This window comes from Seriola aureovittata, chromosome 11 (assembly GCF_021018895.1).
Source record: "Seriola aureovittata isolate HTS-2021-v1 ecotype China chromosome 11, ASM2101889v1, whole genome shotgun sequence".
NCBI lineage: Eukaryota > Metazoa > Chordata > Actinopteri > Carangiformes > Carangidae > Seriola > Seriola aureovittata.
Window position 1 is genome coordinate 6,489,790 of NC_079374.1, and position 25,841 is coordinate 6,515,630.

Sequence of the window (25,841 nt, forward strand, 5' to 3'; positions counted from 1 at the left end):
CTCAACCAATAAAGATTTGACAACAAATGGCCTCAAACAAAGATTCATTTTGCCTTAAGGAAAGTTTATGGATGGCAGTAATTCCTAAGAATATGAACAAACTTCCATCATTCTCAGGATTCGAGTTTTAATTGACACTCATTTACACACGGTTAGAGTTTCAGCTAAATACTTCAAATCTGTGAGGTTTGGCGTGTAGCACGCTAACGCTAGCAGCTGTTTATGATGAAGTGATGAACTTCTTATCTAATAAAGTGTGATTGAAAAAGTCCAAAACAAATGTGGAGCAAAGAAGAAATGAAGCCTGTGAACTACTGTGACCTCTTCTGTCTGCTGGTGGGACAGCCTGTGCCAACTGTGTGTGTGTGTTCTCCTATCAGATTTCTATAAATATTCTTCACACATCGTGAACACACACACACACACACACACACACACCCTCTGTGTTACAGCCAGTGTCCATTTAAGGCGCAGGATGTTTATGCTGTTCATCCTTCTGCCAGGAAGCTGCGGGGGGGGGGGGCCCTTTCACTTTACTCTAATGAAGGAAAATCTCACATGGGCTATAATTAAGTTCCCACGCATGTTTTTTTTAAAAATATATATAAATAAAGTGTGCGGTGTATCTGACAGATGAGAGAGGAGGAAGACGGCCATGCAGAGAGCCCTCAGTGAGACAGAAACTACGGAGACAACCACTTCAGCATTTGTCCTGGTTCTTCACGGCCTGATGGATGTTTGAATTAAATGAAGGGATTAATGCCAAAACAGATGAGCAGATAAAAAATAAATATGATCACATAAGGAGTGAGTGGGTGAAAGGACAAATCAACGAGGGATAAAGTTTATGAATGTCACAGCCCATTGAATTAATGTAGAACTTTTCTTATGTCCAAAGTAATTTAGTCTCCTGCATCAAATCATTGAACTCTTTTTCTCATTTATCTAAATTACATCTTTATCATTTAACTAATTAGTTGCGCTTAATTTTACTTCTGACTTGCTTTACTCCCACAGTTTTATCTCTAAAAAATCTATCTATCTTCTAAAAAAGAAGAAGCCTGAACTCAAATATAGGCGCATTATTTTCAATTATTCATAATGAAAAAAAATCAATAAATGTTTCATTGCCACTGGGGAGGCAGCAGTGAGGTGCAGTGCTGCTGGTACAGAAAGGGATTCTGGGAGTTATAGTAGCCAGGTGACTTTCAGAGCTTTTACACTTCATTCATTAACTGGTATCAACAGTAATGTGTGTGTGTGTGTGTGTGTGTGTGTGTGTGAGATCATAAGGCTTCAAACCAACAGCAGAGTAACTGGAAACCAAACCAATGTCTTACAGTAATCCTGAACTCACACACGAACACCCACACACACACTCTGCACATAAGTGTGCAATCAAACATTTGTCTTTGTGTGTGTGTGTGTGTGTGTGTGTGTGTCCCTATCACTTCCCATTGGAGGTGTAATATGTGAGACTGTGCTGTGGGCTGTGGTGTTCTGTGCTGCAGTAAGCAAACCCAGCTGCAGTGAAACCAACTGACACTGTCCTCAAGCAACCCTGACAGAGAGAGAGGGGGGGGGGGGGGAGAGAGAGAGAGAGGGGGAGAAAGAGAGGGGGAGAGGGAGAGAGAGGGTTGGAGAGGGAGAGGGAGACTGAGAGATGAGAAAGAGAGAGAGACTGAGAGATGAGAAGGCAGTAACAATGGTACAGTAAAAACCTGTAACCTGCCTTAGGGAAAAAAACTGCTGCATCAGTAGGTTGTGTGTGTGTTTGTGTGTGTGCATGTGTGTTTCAGAGAGAGAGAGAGAGAGAGACAAAAAGACAAAGAGGGAGAGAGAGAGAGACAGATAACGCCTGAGGTGAACAGGGCATCAATCATAAGAAGCCAGCCGTCAGAAAACACAAGCCTCACAGATTCAGCTCAACTGACCTGAGAAATACACACAAAGACCACACACACACACACACACACACACACACACACATTTTTGACTGATAAATGATTAACTATTTTTGATAATCAATAACCACTGAACTTTCTGTCAATCAATTGTGTGTGTGTGTGTGTGTGTACTTCTACTTATGAAAATCAAATGTGCAGTGAAGGGGAAAAGATCTTTGTTTGTGCATTTGTTCCAGATGAAGAACAAACAGTTTGTCCAGTAGATGTTGGAAAAGTATGGGAACGCAACCATATGGTGGTCGTGTGTGTGTGTGTGTGTGTGTGTGTGTCAGACTGGCATCTGGGTGTATGTATGGGAGCGCAGCCATATGGTGGCTTTACATGTGTGTACATTACGCACACACTATACGGCATTATTCTGTTTACACGCCACTGCTTGTTACGTGTCTGTGTTCAGGCTGATAAGGTTTCCATAGAAACGCCCTTGTGGCTGATTTTAACGTAATTTTCTAAAAAGCCTCGTGGGCGTCCTGGAGAGGGATTTAAACACTTGACGGGGTGACGGGGCGAGAGGATTGACCCTCTTCAGGGGAGATATAAGCTGTTCAACAGAGACAGCAGCAAGTCAGGAGGCCGACGATGAAGCTGCAGCTCCGCTCGTTTCCACCAGCAAGTAAAGGTTGTTTAAAGTATTGATTACTCTAACGCTTCTTCTCTTGTATTAATTGATCAATCTGTTAGTCGGAGTCTAACGTGACGTCTTCCTTCACAGTGAAGGGGGCGGGGCCACAGAGAGATGAGCACAAAATGACACTAGACTTTTAAAACCTCTGAACTTTTTCATCTGATGTTGACAAAGAAATACATCTTAATGACATTTTAATATCTGACTCTCTTAAGAGCAGAGTGTCAAAGTATATAATAAATACTTACTAAAACCTACAGTGACTTTTAATTAAGAGTGGTCTCAGCACAAATAAACACTTTAGGAGAGAGGGAAGAAAAATGCAGTTGTGCACAAGCTCATCAATTTCCTTTGTGCAATGAAAGCCCCTCTAATATCATCTACTGTGGTGTGTGTGTGTGTGTGTGTGTGTGACAGAGAGCTGCATGTCTTCCAGCTGATAGCTGCAGAACGTTATCAGATAAAGCTAACGATCTAACCACAGTCCTTTTTTTCTACCGTTAACTGGAAAAAAAAAAAAAACCTTTCTAGTCTTGTTTTTTCATTCCTCTAAGTTACTAATATTAACTTAGTTCTATTAGTAAAGATCACTATTTCCTTAATTGTGCTTCTAGTTCTACCTTTTACCAGTTGTTACTACAATAAATACATTTTAAACCACTTCTCCACAGTCGTGCTTTATGGAGGCAAACTGTCTTTATAATTAAAGAGGAAAAATAACAACCAAAAATAAATTCACCCCGTGGAGTTCAGGCTGCTGTGACAAGCCTCTGCAGGCTGGGAATGAAGAATATTTCTCATAAAAGAAAAACACTAAACTGGATAAAAAGTGTTGTTCAAGTTTCAGTTGCACATTTTCCTGGACACAAAGTTTTCTCACTTGCTTCCACTTGAGCTCATGTTTACAGAAGAGGATCACAAGCACTTTGATTGGTTTTAAATTAAACTCAGGTAAGTGAATCACCTGAGTGCCTAATCTGCAGCAGAGGGACAGCATCATTATGTTTAGAGAGAAAAGCTCTGTGGTGTAAATACTGAGGAATCTGTGGTCAGTGTTTGGATCACAGCGGGAACCACATTGTTGACTCGCACTTTAAAATACACAATGAACCCATGTATATTTTACACAGAGATCCAGCAGAAGACCATTCATTATAGCTTGTTTACACTGAACCAAACAGCGCCGGCATGTAGCCTCCCGCTTCTGTGCTTTTAGAGGATCTGAGGCGTGACGTGTGACAGGCTGTTGAAAAGAGGCTCATGACTGCTGCTCCCACACAGCGCGTTACAGTGATGCTAAAAAACCTATTAGCACCTACTACAGAGATGGAGTGAGAGCCAGTGGGCACTCGTCATTGTTATGCAAACCATCAACACCACCGGCTCATTCAACAACCACCATTCATGTCCCTCAGTGTAAATGTGGTGGATCAACTTTTAATCTCTCAGGTGATTGTGACTTGAAGTTAGAAATGACAAAAGCACCTCTTGAGCTCCTCTGAGATGTTGTAATTCCATATAATTATATGTTCGAGGAGAGGTTTGTTTGCTTGTTCGTGTCTTCAAGATCAAATCAAACACTCGTCTTTGTTGCAACGTATAAGGCAGAGAGAGTGAGATGTCAAACCTCACGAGTAGCGCTGTGCTATGAGGACGTTATGGTGAAGACTACATGACGCACATCAGCCAAAAAAGACTTTTCCAGATACACAATCATTAGAGACGGAACAGCTGTAAAACAGTGACTACTGAGCATCTCAAACTCCTGAAATTACTCTTTATTTGACTCATTAGGTTCAATGAACTTTGAAAGGTTGGAAGAGCTGTAGCAGTAAATTATTTTATGCCATTCATGTGTGCGGGGAGCCAACAGGAAGTGACTCAGCCCAGCCAGAGGTGGTGTAACATGGTGGCTCTCAACCTTACAAATATCTCCTTCATTAGGACTGTAAAACTGGAAGTCTGCAGGAGGATGACAAATGATTTTATGTTACGAACCCAGTGAGCAGCTTTCATAGAAATGAGTTTCCATGTGTGACTTCCACTGAAGACAATACAAACCATACAACATCAATATGGAAGAAGACGTCTCTATTACTCATACTTAAGTGCTGCTTTCCACCTTATAGGTCAATAAGATGATTTCCCTGCATCGAGTGAGTTTTTTAAATACAGATGAAAAGCTAATGACATTACTTTCTGGGAAACAAATGAATTTTCTTCGGGGAAAAGCTTCCAAGAACTGCAGGTTTAATCGACAGCGCAGCTTGTAATTGTGTTGCAGAATATTATTTAATCAACGACGCAAGAGAAGCTTTGGGATTTTAGCTGTTATAATGACAACATTATGTAGAAACTCTGGCAGTGCAACTTGTGATTTTAGCCAAATGGCTCGGGGGGAAAACGGAGCGTGTGTGTCTGTCTCAGTTTATCTGGCTGTGTTTACCAGCATCCTCCGGTGCCTCTATGTTATTCATAACAAGTAGTGACAGCTAAATAGTAGGCTAGTACGTACAGGCAGCGGCTGCCCACGCATGCAGCCCACCTGTTGACTGTGTTTGTGTGTGTGTGTGTGAGAGACTCAGACAGCCATAATTAAAAGCTGTTGGTAGCTAAGCTGGTTAACAGAGGCTTTAGAGGCAACAGGGGCCGCGCTGCCTTCTTCACCTTTCCCTCTTTTTCCCGCCCTCATCCACTCATCTACTTAACATTTCCTCTCTGACACTCTCCTTTTTTAGTGTTCTCCACTTCTCTTTCATTCTCCACCTCTCCTCTTCTAATCCCTTCTTTTCCTGCCACTCTTCTTTTCCGCTCTCCCACTTCTCTTTTCCATTCTCGTGTCTTTAGGTCCGGACATACGCAGTGATCTGAGCATTTATTCGTCACACTTTGAGCTTGTTCTTTGTATTTTCAGGTATCGATGACGTACGAGGGACGATCCATCCCTCGGGCCTGCGTCAGGTCACGTCGTTGTTCCCTGAACTAATGCTTTTTAAAGGTATAAACACAAAGAATTACACAGTTAGCACAGCAGTTGAATAAAACAGATCCTGACGCATCTCATCTCATTATCAATGCAGTTACTGGATGACAGTTTAAAGAATAGACTCATAGAATCAGTGGCCTCGGCAGCAGAGAAGCCGCTACTTGTTATTCATGAAGTTTAATAATCATTAAATCATAGAAGTGTAAGCTTTTCCTCTGAGGTCGGCAGAGACACTCTTTATTTCAGACGTGTTTCAGCAGGGTCTCATTACTTGACTATTACTATCACCGTTAGCATTAACAGCTGTTTACTTACCAGTCCAGAGGAAACTTTTACGAGTTCAGCATCAAACTTCATTCCTTTCCTCATTAAGAGCCGTCTGTCCCGCAGTGGAGAGCAACCCTCTTCTTTTACTTCTATTTCTATCACTTCTTTTTCTTCTACTGAAGCTGGACCAGCTAGAACCGGTCCTGTCGGCATCTCATCACTTTCTGATACCGAGTCACTATAGCGTTCACTCCTGGAGGATGGAGTATTATATGTGAACACAACGAGGACTGAAGCTAAACAGCTGTTAATACTAACGCTGGTTGCAGGTACTTGCATCTGTTTGGACACAAGAGCATTAGTGAGGTCCAACACTGATGTCTGGTGATCAGGCCTGGCCCTGAAGTTGGTGTTTCAAGTTCATCCTAAAGGCGTTGGATTGGAGTTGAGATCAGGGGTCCGTGAAGATCAGTCACATTCTTCCACACCATTCATTCATTTACTGTGGCAACAAGACTTCCCTGAAATTTAAACTAGCCGAATTCATGAAAAAATCAGCCCAGATCAAATGTAAAGTTGTGTCCACATACTTTTGGCCACATTGCTTTTCTATAAATCACTGTGCTATAAATCACACTGCATTCATTTTTCATTGTTTTATCCTGATGCTTTGGCAGTGCAGCTATTTTTAATACATTCCAATGAAGCAGTGACTTGAATTTAGTTGAGGTTAGGAGAGGAGGTGGTGGTGGGGGGGGGGGGTGAACTTCACACCCGCCCTTTAATTAGATTTAGTGACTTGGATAATTCCCATTATATAAATGAAAATGGCCCTCTGAAATATTTAAAGCCTCTGCCACAGACGTGCTGCCCCCCCCCCTCCACACCCCCAACACCCCCCACCAGCCCCTGGCCCCCAGGGATACCATCACCAGGAGGGGCAACATGTGCAAAACGCAGCGATAAATCAATAATGTACGATGTCCCACCACATCTCACACCCTGGATTAACAGGCCTGATGATTATTCACACACACACACACACACACACACACACACACACACTGTAACAACTCATATAACACACCCTCCATTCGAGCAGAGAAACATATATTGATAAAATGAATATGTATTAACACGTGCGCATCTTTTATTCTATTATTTTAAAATCAAATATAGACAAACACAGATCTATTCTCACACGCACACACGCACACACACACACACACACACACACACACACACACACACACACACACACACACACACACACACACACACACACACACACACACAGAGCCCCTGGGGAAACACATACACTGACCACAACATATGGGAAATCAATACATGTTTTAAATGATTCCCCAGCAGCATTTAACTCCCCGGGGTTTGTGTTGAGATTTTTTCTGTATTGTCTCCATGTTTTCTCTCCTTTTCATTTCACCCATGTCTCCTTTCTTTGTTCCTCCTCCTCTAAAAATCATTATTTGCAAACGTAAAGGGATCAGTCTTCTTCCAGACTGCGAGGCTGCGTCCTCACTAATGTTTTCATTTTAAAACAGTGATTTAAAACGAGAAGGATCTCCTTCCAGACGAGCGTTTTAGCTCCGAATAAGAAATAAATTCAATGCCAACAAACCTGAAAACACAAATCACATGACCACCCATGTACACTGTGTATACACATGCCAGTGTAAACAGGAAGCAGATGGTCGACTCTGCAGTTGGTTAGTTGGGAGGGACAGTTATGGCATTAAAATGCTGAATTTAACTGAACAACAGCTGCTAGCAAAGACAACAAGGTCGGTAACGCCTGTAATTCCTTATCCTTGTTGCTTCCATCACTGGCAGTCGTCAATGATCAGACCCAATCAGGGAGCGAGTTGGGTGTCATCGTTTCCAAAAGACTTTGGAGAGGTGTGGACGTAGCCAAGGTGATGCGTTTCAGCACTGTAGCATATGTAGCTGAGGAGCTTGCTGGTTCATTAAACGGTGACTGAAACATCCCCCGTTACTTTCTGACATCACTGTTGGCGAAGCGACATAAAGACCTGATGGTTGACCTCGACTCCAAACACTAAGATCAGGCGAGCAAATGGAAAAAAAAAAAATAGACATTTACAGAAATTCAAACACTGTGTGTTCAGGGGTGTTGCTCTCTGCCCGACCCTGACCTCTGACCTCTGACCTCTCTGTGGAGAACAAGGTTTCCTACAGTTGTTGTGTAAAACTGCAGGAAAACAGGGAGACACGGAATCAAAGACAGAAAGCTCTTGTGTGGGTTTGTGGTCGGCAGTAAACGAAACGAACGAACGAAAAGTGATTAGACGACAGAAGAAGAATAATTCTCTGAAAGTCTAAATAAAGCACAAGAACCATGTATCAGCCTCAACGTCAAACCTAAGATCACGACATATATACAGTATATATATATATATATATATATACTGTATATATATATATATATATACAGTATATATATATATATATATATAAATGTGTATCATGACACAACAAACGTGCTAAACCACGTGGACATCGTCAAAATCAAAGGACTTAAGGCATTTCATCTTCTTCACTTAATTAAATCGCCTCTGTTTGTTCAACATGCACTTTCTGTTTGGCCACTGACACAGAGCCCCTTTTGTAAACACCCCCCCCCTCCCCTCCTTTTTCAACAACCAGAAAGAGGTGAATACCAGGGGAAACCCATGTTGTGTTGGTGTTAGAGGTGAATGTAAACACAAAAACACCATTAAAACACAGCCTCGGGGAGGGTGGAGGTCCAGACCAAATTCACTTTTTAATGGCCGGCCTGAGGCTAACTAGCTTTATAGCCTGTCCTGCCTTTTAGGGAGACAACACAGAGTTTCTAAGACTCTTTATCTTGTGGTGGTTTACTTGCCCCACCTGCAAAAATTGTCTTTGTGTTTTTCATCCCATACGTTTCGTTGTTGTTGTTCGACATTAGCTCCAAGCTGATGGAGACGGCCCAGTTTATGTGTTCAGTGTTTACCCAGCGTGTCTGCAGGGGCCACTCGGCTTTAGCTTTTAATCCAATGTGACATTTTAGCATTTTCATGGCAAAAGCAGCCGAGGGAATGCACAGATGAAGCAGCGAAAGGGCTGATGCGTTTACTGTCCGACTGCCGGGCTTAATGTCAAAGTATGGCCTAATGTAACCGGAGTGGGAGTTCCCCTCGAGGGCAGCTTGGGTGTCACTTTTCCGGGCTTGATGTGAACAAAGTGCCTGTCACTCAGTCCTGCCCCCAAATCCTCTTTTATCCCTTTGTGTGTCTTTCTTCTTCCCTACGGTGCGTTTCAATAATCTGAGCTTTACTTCCTTCCTTCCAACTTCTCTTGTTTTGTTTTTTTTTTTTTGTTCTGACTCTTGTAAATTTTTTCCTCCATCTGTGCGTCCACATGGCTCTGCCTCTTATCTCCAGCCACAGCGTTTCTCCAACTGTTCCTCTCTGATTCAGTTTATCGACGTCTGTGGTGTTTCTCAGAGTCGATGCACTTTGCAACATGTAAGTCATGGATGTAGCGCTCTCATTCTGCAGCTTCACACAGGTATGTTATTATGTTATCATTATTTACAGCAGTTTAACATTGACCTGTGACACAAGCTCAAAATGCACTAAACACAGGCTGTTTAAAACCTCTTTTATCTTTTCCCCTCTTTTCTCCCATCCTCCATTTCTTTCACCTTCTATCTCTCTCTTCACCTCCTCCATCCTCACGCTACTTTTTTTTTTTCCAATCACATGTCCCTCATCTCTTTCCAGGAATCGGTCCTGGCCTAATTCCCCATTACTGAGATTGATGGACCAGGGGCTCAGTACAATTGCTGGCTGGCTGTAGATAACAGTGTCAGCAGCCAGCCGGCATGCACAAGCAGCAGAATTGTAAACACCCTGCGACTGCGAGCTTCCTATCCCCCGCTCAGGTTTTCACTGACCTCTATCAATCTATTTTTAGTTCATGTGAGTATTAAGTTCACAGCCTTGATTTTCTTAAATTACTAAATTGAGGCTGTTGAAATGTTGCTTCAGTTCACTTTCTCTATCGACTGAAACACATATTATTTAAAATAATCACTGCATCTGAGAACGTTAAACCTCAGTCTACCCAGCTCTGCGACACAGTTTAGATTGGAGCAGAAATATAAAGTATTTATTGATGCTACTGTTTTACAACTTCTCCTAAGCAGCAGGAAATCTTAAATAGATGAACGGGACTCCATTTTTTCTGTGTAGTCACTGTCTTTACTTTTGATTAGAACATGTTTTGAATTAATTTAATAGCATAAGCTGAAATGTTTAAAACATCAACAGAACGTCCGACTTCAGTTTCTTGACTGTGAAACACTATGGCTCCAGACTGAGGCTTAAAACTTCTTCAGTCTCAAACTTGTCTGTGACTGAGGAGATTACTGGAGTTTACACTCCTGCTTTCAAGGTTAAAACATAATAAAAATAATATAATAGAAGGTACAATCAGCTCCACAACCATCAGAGTATAATCCTGTTATTTAAGCTGCACTGCAAACTCAGCCTGTGTATGTGTGTGTGTTTGTGTCAGAGCAACATGAAAGCTCTCAGTGTCCTTCGCTCCAAAAATAGAGCGGAGAAAGCCCTCTTTGTGTTCGCTCTTTTCAATCGACAGGACAGTTCCACAAAGTGACCGACTGTTGTGTTTCTGTGGGACTGTGCGTGTGTGTGTTTTCCCAAAACTCTGTGCACTCCTGTAACAGATTACTTCTGACTGGGAGAGCCGATGACAGGCAGACTGTTTGGCCGACCGAGCCACAGCAGGTACGAGTGGCACCGAAACCGTTTCATGCTGTACTTTAGGAAAAGAAAAAGAACAATGGCTTATTTCTATGTCTTTCTTATTTATTTCTTATCAGTGCCTGAAACCTGCCCTGAACTTACAGTCAACCTCTTATTTAAGCCAAAAACCTGAGTACTATTCAATGAGGGCAAAACAGAGGGCATTGTTTGAATGCTCAGTGGTTATTGTACCTGTCTTAACTAAACTGATGATCTGAGAGTGATTGTAAGAGCTACAGTTCCCGTTAGTCTCCGTGTTTATGGCAGGATTTCTGTCTGGACTCAACTTCTGTAGCTGTGAGACAAAAACCTCTGATTGTGTCTGAGATTTTACATTTAGCTTTTGGTTTAAAGGGAGTTAAATAAAGAAACATAAATGAAGGTCCTGATCCGTTCATGTTTAACAGCAAAAGCCGGATTCATATTTTCATTGTCGTCAAGGACACAATCTTCAGTCACACATCTGACTGTGTGGTTTGCTGCATTTCCTTTGTTTCCACCATGCGACGGTTTCAGGACCAATATTTAACCTCTTCAGATTATTTCTGTCTCTCTCTATCTCTCGGTTTCTTTGCCTGCAGAGAAGAGCATTTTAATTTCTTCTTTAAGCTGCTGCCATTCATTTGAATAAAGCTTTTGCAAAACTTGAAATACACTGATTTTGTTCTGGTGGTTTTATTCTGGGAAAGTAGACAGAAAAAGGTCGGAAAATCCAAGACTTCCCGTGGACGTTGCTGCACAGACTTTGGCAACAAGCTGCTACTGAGCGTAAAGAGACTGAAAATCAGACCCAAACTGACCAGGCCAGGTCTTCTCTTCAAACAATAGTCAACCATGTAGACGCCACGATCTATCAACTATATGAAAATGCACATCTAACCTCCCATGCTGCAGAGACTGGAGACTGGCAAAGCACGTTCTCCAAAACAGGGAATACAAAACAGGTAATACTGTACGGCAACAGCTCCCTCCGGCAATCTGATACTGAGGAATGCGGCAGATAGGTGGGAAACCCTTGTGGGATTAAAGACCAGTGCAGTGCAGTCAGTAACTCTCTCCACGAGATGAACGCAGGGGTGGTGCTGTAGATCAGCCGTTAATCTCCGGCGTGTTCGGTACTAACCGGTTTGGGCATCTTTCTCCTCTCTCCGCCCGTCCCCTGTTGCTGAGAAACCAGAAAGAAGTCGTCCTCCGTCTTCCTGCTCCTCTCCGGGGCACCAGCGCCTGAGACACAACAACAACAACAACGTCAGCAAACAAATGACATAAACATCAGATGCAGTCTATTTTTCCATTTGTTTCTCTCTATGATTCATCATTTCATGTATAAAATGTCATAGAATTGTAAAAAAAAACAAAGGAAAACCGAGGCCGAGATGAAGCCTTCAGATGTAAAGTTCTGTCTAATCAAAAGTCTCAATCCCACAGATATTCAGTTCAGTGACAGATGAAGAGAGAAGCAGCACATCCTCACATAATCACAGACTTCAACCAGCAAATGTTTCACATTTTTGCTTTATAAATTATTACTCATCCCATTAATCAATTATTTCTGAGCTCCTATCCAAGGCTCAGATTTTTCTTTTTAGCACTGGTCTGTTGGGCTCATCGACGGCTGGCTAGTCCTAACACCAGGGTCTCCTACCGCACTGAAGCGTTAGTGATGCCCCTCACATGTAAGTGGCTTTGGATAAAAGTGTCTGTCAGAGGAGTTCATGTAAGAAAGGGGGGGTGTAACTTCCTTGAGCACAGAACCAGAGAAACAAACGGCCACAAAAATGGAAACAAGCCCAGATGAGATTGATGCAGATGTACAAGCTGTACAGAAGAAAGTCAGGGTTAGGGTTAGTCTTCCATTGACATATTTATCCAATCAACATTAGAGATGTTGAGTTAACGGCTCTTAGCAACCGCTACCAGCAACAACTCTGTTAAACTGGCTGAAGATGATGCTCATTGATAAGGGAAAGATGGACACGCTGCCAAACACAGACTGCTAATATGAACATTATGTCAGAGTGAATAATGAAGTGACGCTAAACCCCTTCACCATTCAAGCACTAGTTCTATGGCGCTACCTCCAGCTCCAGTGAGAGGAACACATTAAACTTAACTGAACTCAGATGAATCCAGCACAAATTCCTCTCTACCCACAAGTGAAACTGCTGTTGAGACTCAACCGAGGAAACACATACAGAAACACTTATGTTAGCAGCTGCTACCGAGCTCCAGCACTCTGGCCGCAGCTGAAAATTCTCCAGGGTCCAGACTGGCAGAAGTGTCCCTGGACCTTTACCAGCGTAAAACACAACGCGCTGAGTGACGGTTTGGGACGAAGAAGAGACAGAAGAAGGAAGAGGCTGTTGCAGAGAGAGAGAGAGAGAGAGAGAGAGAGAGAGAGAGAGAGAGAGAATTGGGCAAGTTAGCCGAGACGAAAAAACGAGAACTCCAAAAATAGAGGCAAAAATCATAGAGAGAGATATAGAAAAATAAAAAAATATCACTTCCTCTCCTCTACTTGAGAAGCCATGTGCGTGACCTCCCGAGGTGACCCGTGAGCTGCTGAGTGTTTGCAGTGAAGGATGTGCGGACGGTGTGGGTTTATGTGGAACTGCTCGTCAGCTAAATGACCAGAATGTAAAATAGAGAGGGCAGTTGGTGGGTGTCCCGTAGGTGCCACATCTTTGTGATGTGCGAGGCCAGAAATAGACCTTTCTCAAGTGTCAGCACAGAGAATTAAAACCAGGCTCAGTCACAAGCTCAGTCTGAAGGCAGAAACAAAACCAAACCTGAAGGTAAACCCGAGGGTTTGAATCTGAATTGGTCTCATGCACAAAGCATTTGTGAAAAAGTTCTTCAGGATATTTTTATCTTTAAAAACGTTTAACCAAACCTTCCACGGTTTGGCCCGGATGATTTTTAAACTGGAACACACACATTTTTTTTTGTTGTTGGTTTGTGGTGAATTTCAAGTCATAAAAAATAAGGGTTAGATCTAAATATGAAAAACAGACTTTGTATTTTCTTCAACATTTTTCAATATGTTTTCAAAGCGGCTCGACTCAGCGTGGTGCAATGTAGAGATTTGCTTCATATTATGAAAATAAGCCCCAGTTTTAAATGGACTTCACTGACTTCTGCTGCTTGTACAGTGACTTCTTGTACAAGGAAATCAATAACTAGCCATTCAAAACAACACGTCCATTTGTTGCTAACGCTAAACACTCGCAGACAGAGACGCATAAATCTGACTTTACCGTGATCATAACTTCACTGACAGACTGTGTATAAACGCACTGAATAATAGACGACAGCGCTGCAGACATTTCTGCACGTCTTCAAAAAGCAAATTACTCTCTATTGTTACAGAACTGTGCACTTCATACAAGCCTGATGTAGGTCACAGATTTCTTTACTCCTCTTTAACTCTTCTATACGTTTCTATTTCTTTTACAATCTTTTAAATGTGCGTTGAATATTCTTGAGGCAAACTGCCAAAAGATTATAGTCACATCAGAGAGCATTATGAATCTGCTTTGAAAAAAAGTGGCCTAATTCAGCCCTAATTCTCTCTTTCACAGTAGTCTCCAGGAAATTCACTTTGATGTGCCACATAACTGTGGGGCACGTCCTGCGAATCAATGCACAGCTCAGTGAGACCTCCCCTCACCCCACCAATGTCCTTTTGGGGTCAAATCCTAAAGGTATATGAGGCCTGGAATATGTCTTTGTTCAAAGTCAGCGCCATAAATCAGAACTGCCTCTTTCTAACGGCACAAAAGCAGCTTAACAAACCCAGGACTGTTATAATAAAATACTACAATATGACACCAAACATTGACGCCTTCAGCACATTAAACAGATTTAAATCAGCATCATTTATAACTGATACGTAGCAAATTCATTGTTCCACCTCTAAACTCAGCGGTTCTTTGCAGTAGTTTGGCTGCAGCCTGGAAAGATAAAAGCACCACACACACACACACACACACACACACACACACACACACACACACACACACACATCCTAAATGTGGCGTCTGTAGCCAGTATAATGTCAACCACACGTACGGGTCAAGCAGCTGAATGTAACTCTGCTAAATGTGTAAAAACTAAAGCAGGTCGACTTCATAAATCTGCACAATGTGCAGCCTGCGGTGACTTTATCAGCTGGATCTCCCTGTGCAATTTTCTCCACCTCTACAGCTCCTTCTCTTGTGCAACGTCTTTCCATTTCACCTCGACAACGGTGAGAGAGGGTGAGCGAGTCAGCAGAGCATTGACGAAAAAAAAAAAAAAAGAAAAGGAGAGAGAGAGTCAGTGAGAGGGAGACACATAAGAATTCAGGGCTTGCCTTGACCCATATACCTGCAGCCAGGAGATAGGTGAAGACACTGAATACTAAAATAATGAACAGACTTAAAGCGGCCTCACTGCTTTGCTTTGAGGTGGCGGTTTTTGCTTAAAGTCAGAGGAAACTACGTGGAGCTTAATTCATCCATACTGCAAAGTTTTTAATATATTCTGGATAAAATGCATCTTCTGGCTCGTCTCGTCCTCTCCTGCGATCTCTCTCTTTGTTCCTGTGTTAGTTCTTTCAGCGGCGTCAGTCGATAACGTCTGCTTTGTTCTCCGTTCTGCAAGGTGGAAGTGATTACCATCTACAAAATGTAATAGAATTTAATGCTCCAGGCTTTATGGAAACACGTGACCCTCTGACCAACACACACACGCATGCACGCACGCATGCACGTACGCACACACACACACCTGAGGGTGACTTGTAGTGTGTGCTATAGTGGAAAGCATCTGGAGCTTTCCAAAAGAACACAGGTCAGCTCTGTTTAGCAACCGGCTACCTCGCAAACCTGGATAAGCCCTCAGTGTGTGTGTGTGTGTGTGTGTGTGTGTGTGTCTGCACTCAGTGAAACCAGAGGGTCGCTCTCGAGCGGACACAGCTTCCAGGTCACCACTCACGTAGAAAGAAACTGTCTCTGTGCACATCACACTGTTTCATCTCACTCGCTCTCTTTTGTCCAGATCAATCTGAACACACTGTTGTATTTTAAACACTTAACGTTGGTTATACCTCAGATTCTAATTTCTCTGATCAATTAAAAAAACAAACAAACAATAAAATCAGGTCAATAATCTGCAGGTTTAGGCTGAACAGAATCTGTCAAATCAATGAGAGATATTTTGTGGTTAAAAGGTAAAATAAAGAAAATGTAAATATTCTCTATCTTGCCATGTACATGTTGAATACTTTGCTTTGACGGGTGCAGGACGTGTTAACACTAGCTATCAGTGATCAGCACAAAACCAGGTTCTGGTTCTGATCCAGGACCAGGTCTTGATGTGCGACCGTTTCTCCTTCAGCTGTTTTCTGCAGGAAATTAGATTCTGGCGACTTTTAAAAAAAAAAACCCTTCCTCTCTGCTTGTCATCTTTACTTTCGACTTCTTTCACTTTTCTTACTTGTGTTACTTTGTGAATCTTTAATCACTGGACAAATTAATAATTTGTGTCTTTTCTTGTGATGTAATTTTTAAGATTTCAACACATGTTGGACTCAAGTGTTTCCTAAGAGAACTCAAACTGAGAGAATGAAAGCTTAGCTGCGGTTTGAGATTCAGCTCCTGGTGTGTCTGTAGTTGTGTGTGTGTGTGTGTGTGTGTGTGTGTGTGTGTGTGTGAGAGAGAGATCCCTGGGTTCTAAATATCAACACACAGACATTGTTAAGATAAGAAAGATCTGCCTAACAGACGATAATGAAGCCGTCTGTTTGTTAAAAACTATGGAAGAATATTTCATTGTTTGTGTTATGTCTGTTATTACATGTGTGTTTGCAGAGGCAACAACATCTCCTGCTGCAAGTGCCAGAGACGACACACACACACACACACACACACACACACACACACACACACACACACACACACACACACACACACACACACACACACTCCAACAGCTGTTATAACAGCAGGAAAGTGTACCAACTGCTCCGCTTGACAACAAGGCTTTACTTGTACATCAGAGGAGGAAAGTAATTTGACATCCAGCGCGAGGAGGCGAGTGTTTGTCAAACTGCACAAACGGCCTGTCCAGGGTGTGACCCATGAAACCACAAACATAAACACACTTCTGATGTTGCCACTTAAAGGACCGTTCGAGTGGTTTTTGCACAACCAGTCCAGTGAATCATGCGTTCTTACATCTTATATTAATAAATGCGTCATCAAAATCATCTCAGAGACTTGAAACTTGCTCAGCGCAGCTACTGCATCACAACTGAGACACGCGTCTGCGCTGGTTTTTGTGTTTAAGTTAATTCGTTTTGTAGTTTTTAATGTGAATCCCGCATGGCGCTCCCATTAAATGATCAAATCACTGGCTAATCTGCAAACTAGTGAAGTTAATGAACAGGCGGTCGGCACCAGGGTAACTCTGCAAAGTAGCAACACTTACAAAAGGCGGTGAATATGATGATGAGGAGCTTCTATGTGACCAACTACTGCATCGCTTCGAGCCGGAGAACAGAGGAGGAAACGGTGCTGAGGCGAGCGAGGACCAGAAGGCTCCTGATGGTACCCTGTCTAATTAGTAAGTTAGTTATTTTACTTTCAATGTAAACTTGAAACCTCCTGTTACGGACAGGTAGGGATGGTGTAATTTAACATTAACCTGTAACCTGATTATATACACATTCATCTTCTCTGTCGGCCAGCAAAGATCGGTGGCCTCTCTCGTCACTCAAACAGAGAACGTCTTGGCAGCGACGAGAGGAGAGTTGCTTCCCTCCCGTGTTGTACAGGCTCTCAGAGCCAAATATCCCTCTGCTACTGGCACCTACTCTGGGTACAAGGATACGGAGGATGCTGAAGCCCTGATGTAACTCACAGACCAGCACTTCACTGCAAATTAACGAGACATTTATATCAGAAAAGGACTAAATGTACCTGTTATTAATTACCTATGGAATTATTCCTTCATAGTAAAGATGCAGCATAAAACTACATTTGATTCTATGTGTCCCACTTTTGAAATAAAAATACATTTTGCACTATTTAATGTCCTAATTATGTCACACTGAAATCATCAACAGTGGGTTAACCATGAGAGTAAATTCAATCCCTGCCATTAAAGTAGGAATCCCAACAACTTAAAAGCAATCATGCAAACATTTGACTTCTGTGCTGTTTCTCACACCCAGGAGCCGCAGACCTCGTGGTTTCACAGGCGTCCTCGTAGTAAAGTCGCCAAAGTTGTGCGTCCCACTGAGCTGCAATGTTTTGGTCAGAAATGTGGTTTGCTTCACAGAGCACCATCTGTCCAATCAGAACTTCTCGTAGGCGGGACATCTGTCCTGGTAAGCGATCCAACATGGATCCACGCAGAAGGAATGCACCGTGTATTCTTTGCTGTGGAAACTAGTCCCGGTTTAAATCATCATTTTACAAGCGAAATCATGATTACTACAAGTATGAATCCGGACATGTGTTGCGTCTTGTACAGTGGGCGTGACACAGATGGTTGTTATTCTATAATCACTGGCACAGGCCTTCAGACTGAAATCTGGATACTACTATTACGCCACTTAAACATTTTTTAACCAGATGCACTGTGCCTCCTTTTCAGTGTCCGAACATGTTAAACTTGCAGACTATGGATATGAGAAGAGGAGGAAAAGATGGAGAGTGAGCAGGATACGAAGGAACAAATATGTAGCATCAGTCCGGATCTTGACGTTCAGCTGCAGCAGTTTAAAGTAAAGCGGCTGTAAACAAACGAAGTCGCATGGAGGGTAAACAAGGTCACGTACAGAGCCAACAAACCCCTCGGACAAATGATTCTCCCATCTGATCTGTCCAACACTGGTTTGTTGCTGAACATACAGTAAAAGCCCATAAAGACAACAGACCAAATTCAGAATCGGATGAATCATCATTGTTCTACAGTTCATTATAAATGAAAGAAGAAATAGACCACACACTACCTGACATTGCTATTTCCTGCCAGGTTTATTAATCTTTTGATGAGTCCAACAACAACAGGCTGGTGTACTCCGCATTATTAATATTCATGTGATCAATATTTACTGCAATAAATATTCATTTGGTTAAATAGATGGGGAGAAAACAGCTGTTCAAGTTAATGGAAATGTGAGATTAATGCCATCATCGCTGCCGTCTGCTCCTGCATGCAGCTGACACTTATCCAGGTCGACTTAAAAAAAGGATTCGGTGAGTTGATGTTCAGGGTTTTTGATTTTGGACTGAACGATATCGGTTGCATCATGATTCAGAGAAACGGCGTAGGAATGAAAAGAGATGCAGAGACAGAAAAAGAAAGTGAGATAAATCAGACAGGACAGCGAGATGGCGAGAAGACGGAAAGAGAAACTGGATAGTGTCTGTCAGTGAACCTGGCTGTGATGTGGGTTGTGAAACTAAAGCATTTGCTCTCTGTCACCAACTGATACCAACCAAGCAAATCACCTGCTCTGCCTCAGATAGTGGTTATATTTATCATCGATTGATCTGCAGATTGTTCATCGACTGATCAATCAAGTTTATATATGTATTAAAATGTCAGAAAAATGCTGCTTATAATTTCAAGTCCAAAGTGACACAGTTTTCTATCATATATGAAAGAAAAACAGAATAAAACCCAAACAGCTGAGAGGCTGGAAACAGGAGGACAATTTTAGGAACATAAATGTCCATGAAACAGACTTTAACAAAGAGATTTGGAAATAATAACTACACTGATTGTTACTTGAGCTGTACAGTTTAATGCCCACCGCAGTGCAGAGAAACTTCCCGAGTTCAACTTTGACCTACTGTACTTATTACTAATGCATGCATGCACTCTTACAATACAGTGGATGATTATAGTGGATATTTCTGGAGCATTCACCTCTGTTTCATCCATTCTCTGATTTTGGCTTTGACTGGACTGGGCATGTAACCACAGCTGATAGAACAAAAACACAAAATTAAGAACCAATTTCAGAGAATTTGCACTAAACGTTAAAAGCGCAAATTTAAAACTGGAAACAGGAAATGAGAGAAACTCAAGAGAGAAGGACACAAATTTCCTCTAACAAGCTCAATGAGACAAACTGCCAACCATTCAGCACGAGGAGCTGCTCCGGCATCGCAACCAACGCCGTGACACCGAAGACCAATTTCAGATGGTCTCACGGTGGCAGCTGGTGTGTGAAGAATTCGTCTAGATTCAGCCAGCTCCACAAGCTGAATCTGAGGCCAATTCTGTGATTTGCTTTCTCCATTTAATGTGTCTGTTTACTTGTGAAAAATGGCTTAAATTTGTTTCCGCATTAAATAGCTAAGCCGGGGCCTATTTATTCTGCTGCTCTTTAGCAGATACACTGCTGTGGATGCTGCTTTGTTAAAAAGGTCAGAGCACAGGCTTCTTCTATTCATCCAGAAATTCATAGAACGGTTCATGTTCTGGGGCAAAATGTCACTTAACATTTTAGTCTACAAATAAACAGTTCATCTTTTTTATTCAAAATGGATACGTCTCATTTAAAAAACAAACTCTAGGGCTTATTATTAACCAAAATGAGTGACTGACTGAATTTAAACCTTGATATTCACTTTTATTTGCAGAAATTAACACAAATAGAGGAGGCCTGGTCTGGGTAAGTCAACATTCTCCCTCTCTGGTCGTGAGCTATGAGATTATTCAACAGGTTACAAAAAAGAGAGAAATCTAAAACCAGCAGTCAAAGGTATCTCATGTCATGATGCGGAGCCTCTTTCTCAAATGAGCTGTAATTTGGTCCCCGGAGTGGGCGGAGCCAGGAGCAACAGGAGAGGATTTGAGCGACGGGGATAACAGCCAATCACAGGCAGACTATCCTTCCCCGACGCCGACGGAGCATCTGTTTGTGCCAGATGGACCGTGAGCGCGCGCCAATGTCACCGTATTCTGGACCGCTGTTTACGTGCAAAAGCCAAACTAGCCCGTGTTGCACGCGCTGTAACTCGGCGCGGTTTCCAGGACGGAGGGTAAACTCAGTTCAACTCACTCAAACTTCGCTTAGTTGCGTGGGGAACCGAGCGTAGGTAGGATACGCATTTACGGAGCAGCAGCTGATTATATCTCTGGTGTACGTCTGTGTTGTGGTTGTTCACATGACGAACACGTTTTTTGAAAGTTAGAGCCGCTTTTGCAAATGATTTTTACCGGACAGGCGCAAAAACAAACAAACAAAACAAAACAAAACAAAACAAACAAAACAAATAGCGGAATTTTAGAGTCTCCTGCCCACGAGGAGCGACTCCACAAATATTGACAGGAAAAAGCCAACAGCGCTTCAGTGTAACAACAGGCTCATTGTGTTTTAGCAGCTGCTGGTTTTCTACATTGTTGCATAAAGAAAGACAGAAATAAAGAAATGCGCATCGTCAGCAGCAGCAGCGGCGGATCTCGCTGCAAAAGTTGCGGGGCAAGAAGCATTGTTTCCGCTCCGAGCTTCCCAAACGAGCTGCAGAAAAACAGCCAACAGTACGTCACTGAACCGCTGAATTTCAACACCAGAGCTGGACACGTCCATGCTCGTCTGGGTGACTGGTGAAATAATTAACTGATAAACGCCAAAATGCGTGTGGAAGTGCGGAAGCTGAGACGGAACAGGAGCGGTGGTCTCTGAGCCGTCTCCAGGTCATGCTGAGGGGGGAAAAAAAACACGACGAGCATCTAATTACCCTGACTACTAATGTAAGCCCCGTTCTGTTGCATAACATGTTAAATGACACACGGCACCTCTTCCCCAAAGTGACACATTTTTACTCACCCGTCCAGAAACGTGAAAATTAAAAAATAAAATAAAATTTTTTAAAAAAAGCCGGTAAGATATTGAGGTAAAGCCAAATTTTGCGCCACCAGTCTGACCACGCTGTGTTCAACCTGCCTGTCAGATAGATAGGCTGTGGTCTGTAACATAAGTTATAAGCGCCACGGCTCGTTAAAGAGCCTGCGTAAAACCGCCGTTAACCGCTCTCCAGCCCGGAGAAGAAAATAAATCCCCCCTTCTCCTGAACGGCTTAAAGGAAGGCAGGCAGAGATGAAGGCGATCAAACTCACCTCTAACGCCTGGCTGCGCTGAGGATGTGTCCAACTGTCACCCCCTCCAGCTGGCAGCGCGACTTTATATATCCACAGCGAGTAAAAATAGAGCGTTTCACCTTCCCGTCCTCTGCGCTGTTTACCGGACACGGCGCGTACCGAGAGTGCACAAGCTTGATACGGGCTTCAGCCGTGGAGAGAGTCCTCCGCCAGGGCTCCCAACGACCGGAGAAGAGGTAGCCTACAGACAGTCAATATGGCTGACGAACTTACCGTGCCGAGGCGTGGTGAGCAGAGTCCTGCAGATTCACCCCCTCCCTCACCCCGTGACTGAAACTCTGCAGAGGAGTCTGCTGCGGGGTGTAAAACCAGGGGGGTCCCAAAACTTTACCCTACCCAAACACGGAGACGTTTTACACCTCAGAGGCCCCTCCGGTAAACGGGTTAGCTCACACTTTATTTTGAGAATATACTTTGGCCACTACAACGTGTGCAGTTTACAGTCAGGATGATCTTTGAGTTGGATTATTGAAAGACAGCTTGGGTTGTGGAGATGCAATAACTGACGCAAAGCAACTCACTCTTTCCTGGACATGGATTTTTCTTTCATCAGCTTAACCTTGGTCTAAATATGGTGATTTTACATGGAAGACTTTACATCTTAGTGGTTAAGACACCTGTGCCAGTGGTGACCTTTGCAGACACAGTTATGTTGCCACACCGCCAGGTGACCTCTCATTACTATGGTAGTCATCCGTGTTCACCTTGCCAAAATAAGAAATCTACACATTCAATCGATGATCAGTCACAAATCAATCAAAGAACAGATTCAGTGCTAGAGCTCTGTGGAAATCACAGGTGGAGTTTGAACTTTCTACAGAAGCTATTCGAGACACAAAACATGGCTGCAAGAACTTATATCCTGCTTGTGCCTGATAATGTAAGACGCTGTTTCTCATCACCTGTAGTTTGTGTCTGTGGGACTCTGTGCTTTACTTATTGATCAAAAACCTGTTGTACAACAGATAACAGTATTGCATTACAAGCTAATATTTGGGATAATCCAGCTCAGAGGACAAACAGTTAACAGAGGTGATGAGCATGTGTTTGCATTAGTTGTTATATTTCCTTTATTATAACAGGTGGTTTTAGAACAAGGGCTTAAATACATCGATATATAACAACAACAGGAGTGTCAGTGACAACACAACAAACTCTGCTTTCACCACAATTCAATGTGAACATTCACATCTGATACTTAAACTTTGCACTATATTTCCAGGAGACTATTGAGAAGAGGATCAATAACCAGATGAATCTTATAAGAGGAAACCTGTACCGATTTCTATTTTACCAAAGGAACCATCCGTATCTTAGAGAACGGTATAAACTTGGTATAATGAGGCTCTTTCTCATTGGATGAATGGCTGATTTTAATTTTCTCTGTTAGTATTTTATTGTTATTTATTATTTAAATTGTATTGTAAATTCTTTTTGGACTATATGTTATTTAATGTTTTTTATTATGTTTTAAATTTTGGATTTACCTGAATAAATAAAATAAAAGGTTTTCAACACTACACAGATTCAAAAGTGTCGTTTTCATTTTATAAAACTTTATTTGGAGTAAAAATCCTCCTGGTTTGATGTCGGAGAGGTTGATCTTAAACAGGAAGGTGGGGCACATGTTGAGTGTGTTCATAGTTGTTTAACACACCCGACTGCTTTACCACACAAATGCTTTCCCATGAAACAGACATGTCAGAGCCACACTGTCTCTCCAGGGCGGCGTTCACAGCTCTAACTAATGTATTCACTGAAAGGCGGATGTTCAGTAAAGAAATACATTAGCACCACTTGCCTCTCTGGTTTTCTTTCCACCTCACCAGGGTGCGCTGCCCATCTCCGGCTCCCGAAAAAGCTCTCCATTCATCGCCGCCTGTAAATGAAGGCTTCACCAAAATAGTCTCGTTGTGAAACGGAGCTCGTGTGGTTGTGAGGAGGAGAGATGTGTCATCTTTCGAGCTGTGAGTCACTGGCACGAAGCTTTGCCTCAACCTGAAGCCCTGATGAGAAAAAACACAACCGGGACACCGAGCATCAGTCATCTGCAATCTGCTGTGAGCACGGCAATCTCAGCCTGACTGGTGCCAATGGTCATAAATATTTAGATCAATAAAACCCTGATATAAACCCTGTATTAAGATATCACGTTACTTGTTACATAGATTAGGATACTGAGGGAGATTAATGCACCAGTGTTTAACAAGGCTCCCTCAGAAATATACTTTTTTAAATTCAGAAATACTAAAACATACAGCATGATGGATATTATCTGCCTCTTGATAATACAAGCTGTGATTTACAAGCATAAAAACTAAAAAATATACACATCTTTACTGCATGGAGCACCAGAAATGACAGATACTGCACGTTTCACCTTTAATCCGTCAGTGATTTTGTTCACACAACATCTGGGAGTATCCGCCCAGTACATTAGGGCGTGTCAGGGTTCATCCAGAGCGTGTGTTTAAAGTCAGAGCTGAGAACAGGCTACAGGCTAAAACATAATGAGGAATGTGTGGCACTATATACACATGACTGTGTTCAACGCCAACATCCTCCTCACACAGAGAAAGGGAGAAAGAAGTCGGCTGAAAATGGAGGCCAGATTATAATGACAGATCTCCTGGGAGGCTGATTCATCAGTTTGCATCTCGAGCCTATTTTAAAATCACTGACATGAATGTGAGAAGTTGAGAGGAAAGATGAAAAATGCTGCACAATGAGGTGTGAAGTAATTGTACTTGTCTTTCTTCTTCTCTTCTCTGTTATTCTACAACATTATGCAGCAGGTGCAAACACTCGTTGCCTTGCACATTTTTCATTTTGTTCACATTCCTCCCACTTTTCCTTCCTCTTTCTCTCTCTCTCTCTCTCTCACCTCTTCTAGGCCGTGTCCTCTCACTTTCACTCAGCACTGTTTTCAGTCAGCAGTTTAAGGAAGTAAGGTAGTACATTAAATGAGATTACTGTAATCTCATGGGTGCACTCCAGTGACACAGCTGGTCGTAATTCTCCCCCGGGCGAACAGGAGTCTTTTCAGCTTTTTTTTTGCAAATTTAACCAACGATTCTGAAGCTCAGTTAATAAAACTTTAACTATTCTATCTTCTTTTTTATTCTGGACCTGAAGCTGTGGAAGAGCCTGACTGTCAGTGTAAATCTCAGTTTTTTTAAAATCTTGCTTTTAGGTGATTTATTTGATAGTTTGGTTTCATTTCATCAAATTTTACTATTTTGTGTTTTATTCACTTCTTTTATTCGTTTGCTCGATTTTTTAAATCTTTTCTTTTGCACTTTTCTATGAAGCACCTTGTACTGTACGTATGAAAGACGCTATACAAATAGTTTTATATATTAAAAACTATTTCCCTAATTGAATGATTAGTGTGTTTGGCATTAGATTGTAAGAACATGTGAAGCTTTAATGTTTCGAAGGGTCAGTTTTTCTGTTGTGCAACACTGACACCTTATGGTCATTTACCATATGACATCAGCGCGTCAGTCTCCAGGGCAACGCGAGATACAAAAGGCACTGCAGTGAAGATCTCTCTTCACCAGCACCATGCAGCTTTGTGTTCGGGGATCAGAATTTAAATTGTCTTTGCAGCTGGAGATGAAAACTGTATCTCTTAAAGCCGGTCAATCATCTTCTCTGTGTCAGTAATTGTTACTGTGACTGTGTGATTGCATCATTGTAGAGTTTGTCAAACTCAATTAAGTAGAAATTTAGTTTGGATGTTGTTAAGACAGTCGGGTTGCTGAGCAAAGCAAACACCCACTCTGCTGTTCTTGAGCAGGTCACTGAGTATAAGCTTGAATTCCTTCGCTGAACCTGACCTCTGACCTCCGTGTGCGGAGTCTACTCATGTTGGTTGTTCAACAATCTGTCACATTCGCCTTTCAAACCCCCGGAGGACTCCGACATCTTCTGCACAGATTTGCTTAGGACTTTGGTTGTCGTGCACGTACGTGTCTGAAATGGAAAATCTTTGC

General features: G+C 42.4%; 1 protein-coding gene across 3 annotated transcripts in view; it reads right to left on the bottom strand.

Moving 5' to 3' along the window:
* Positions 1-22,113, bottom strand: part of LOC130177255 (radixin) — a 37,241-nt gene extending 15,128 nt beyond the window's left edge. The window contains exons 1-2 of one of the 3 annotated variants that reach the window (XM_056388822.1): positions 22,057-22,113; positions 11,804-11,904 (exon numbers count right to left, since the gene is read on the bottom strand). In XM_056388822.1, the coding sequence (XP_056244797.1) occupies positions 11,804-11,815 (12 nt within the window). In that variant the 5' untranslated portion in view covers positions 11,816-11,904; positions 22,057-22,113. The other 2 variants (XM_056388821.1, XM_056388823.1) reach the window with 2 other exon arrangements.
* Positions 22,114-25,841: the final 3,728 nt, after the last annotated feature.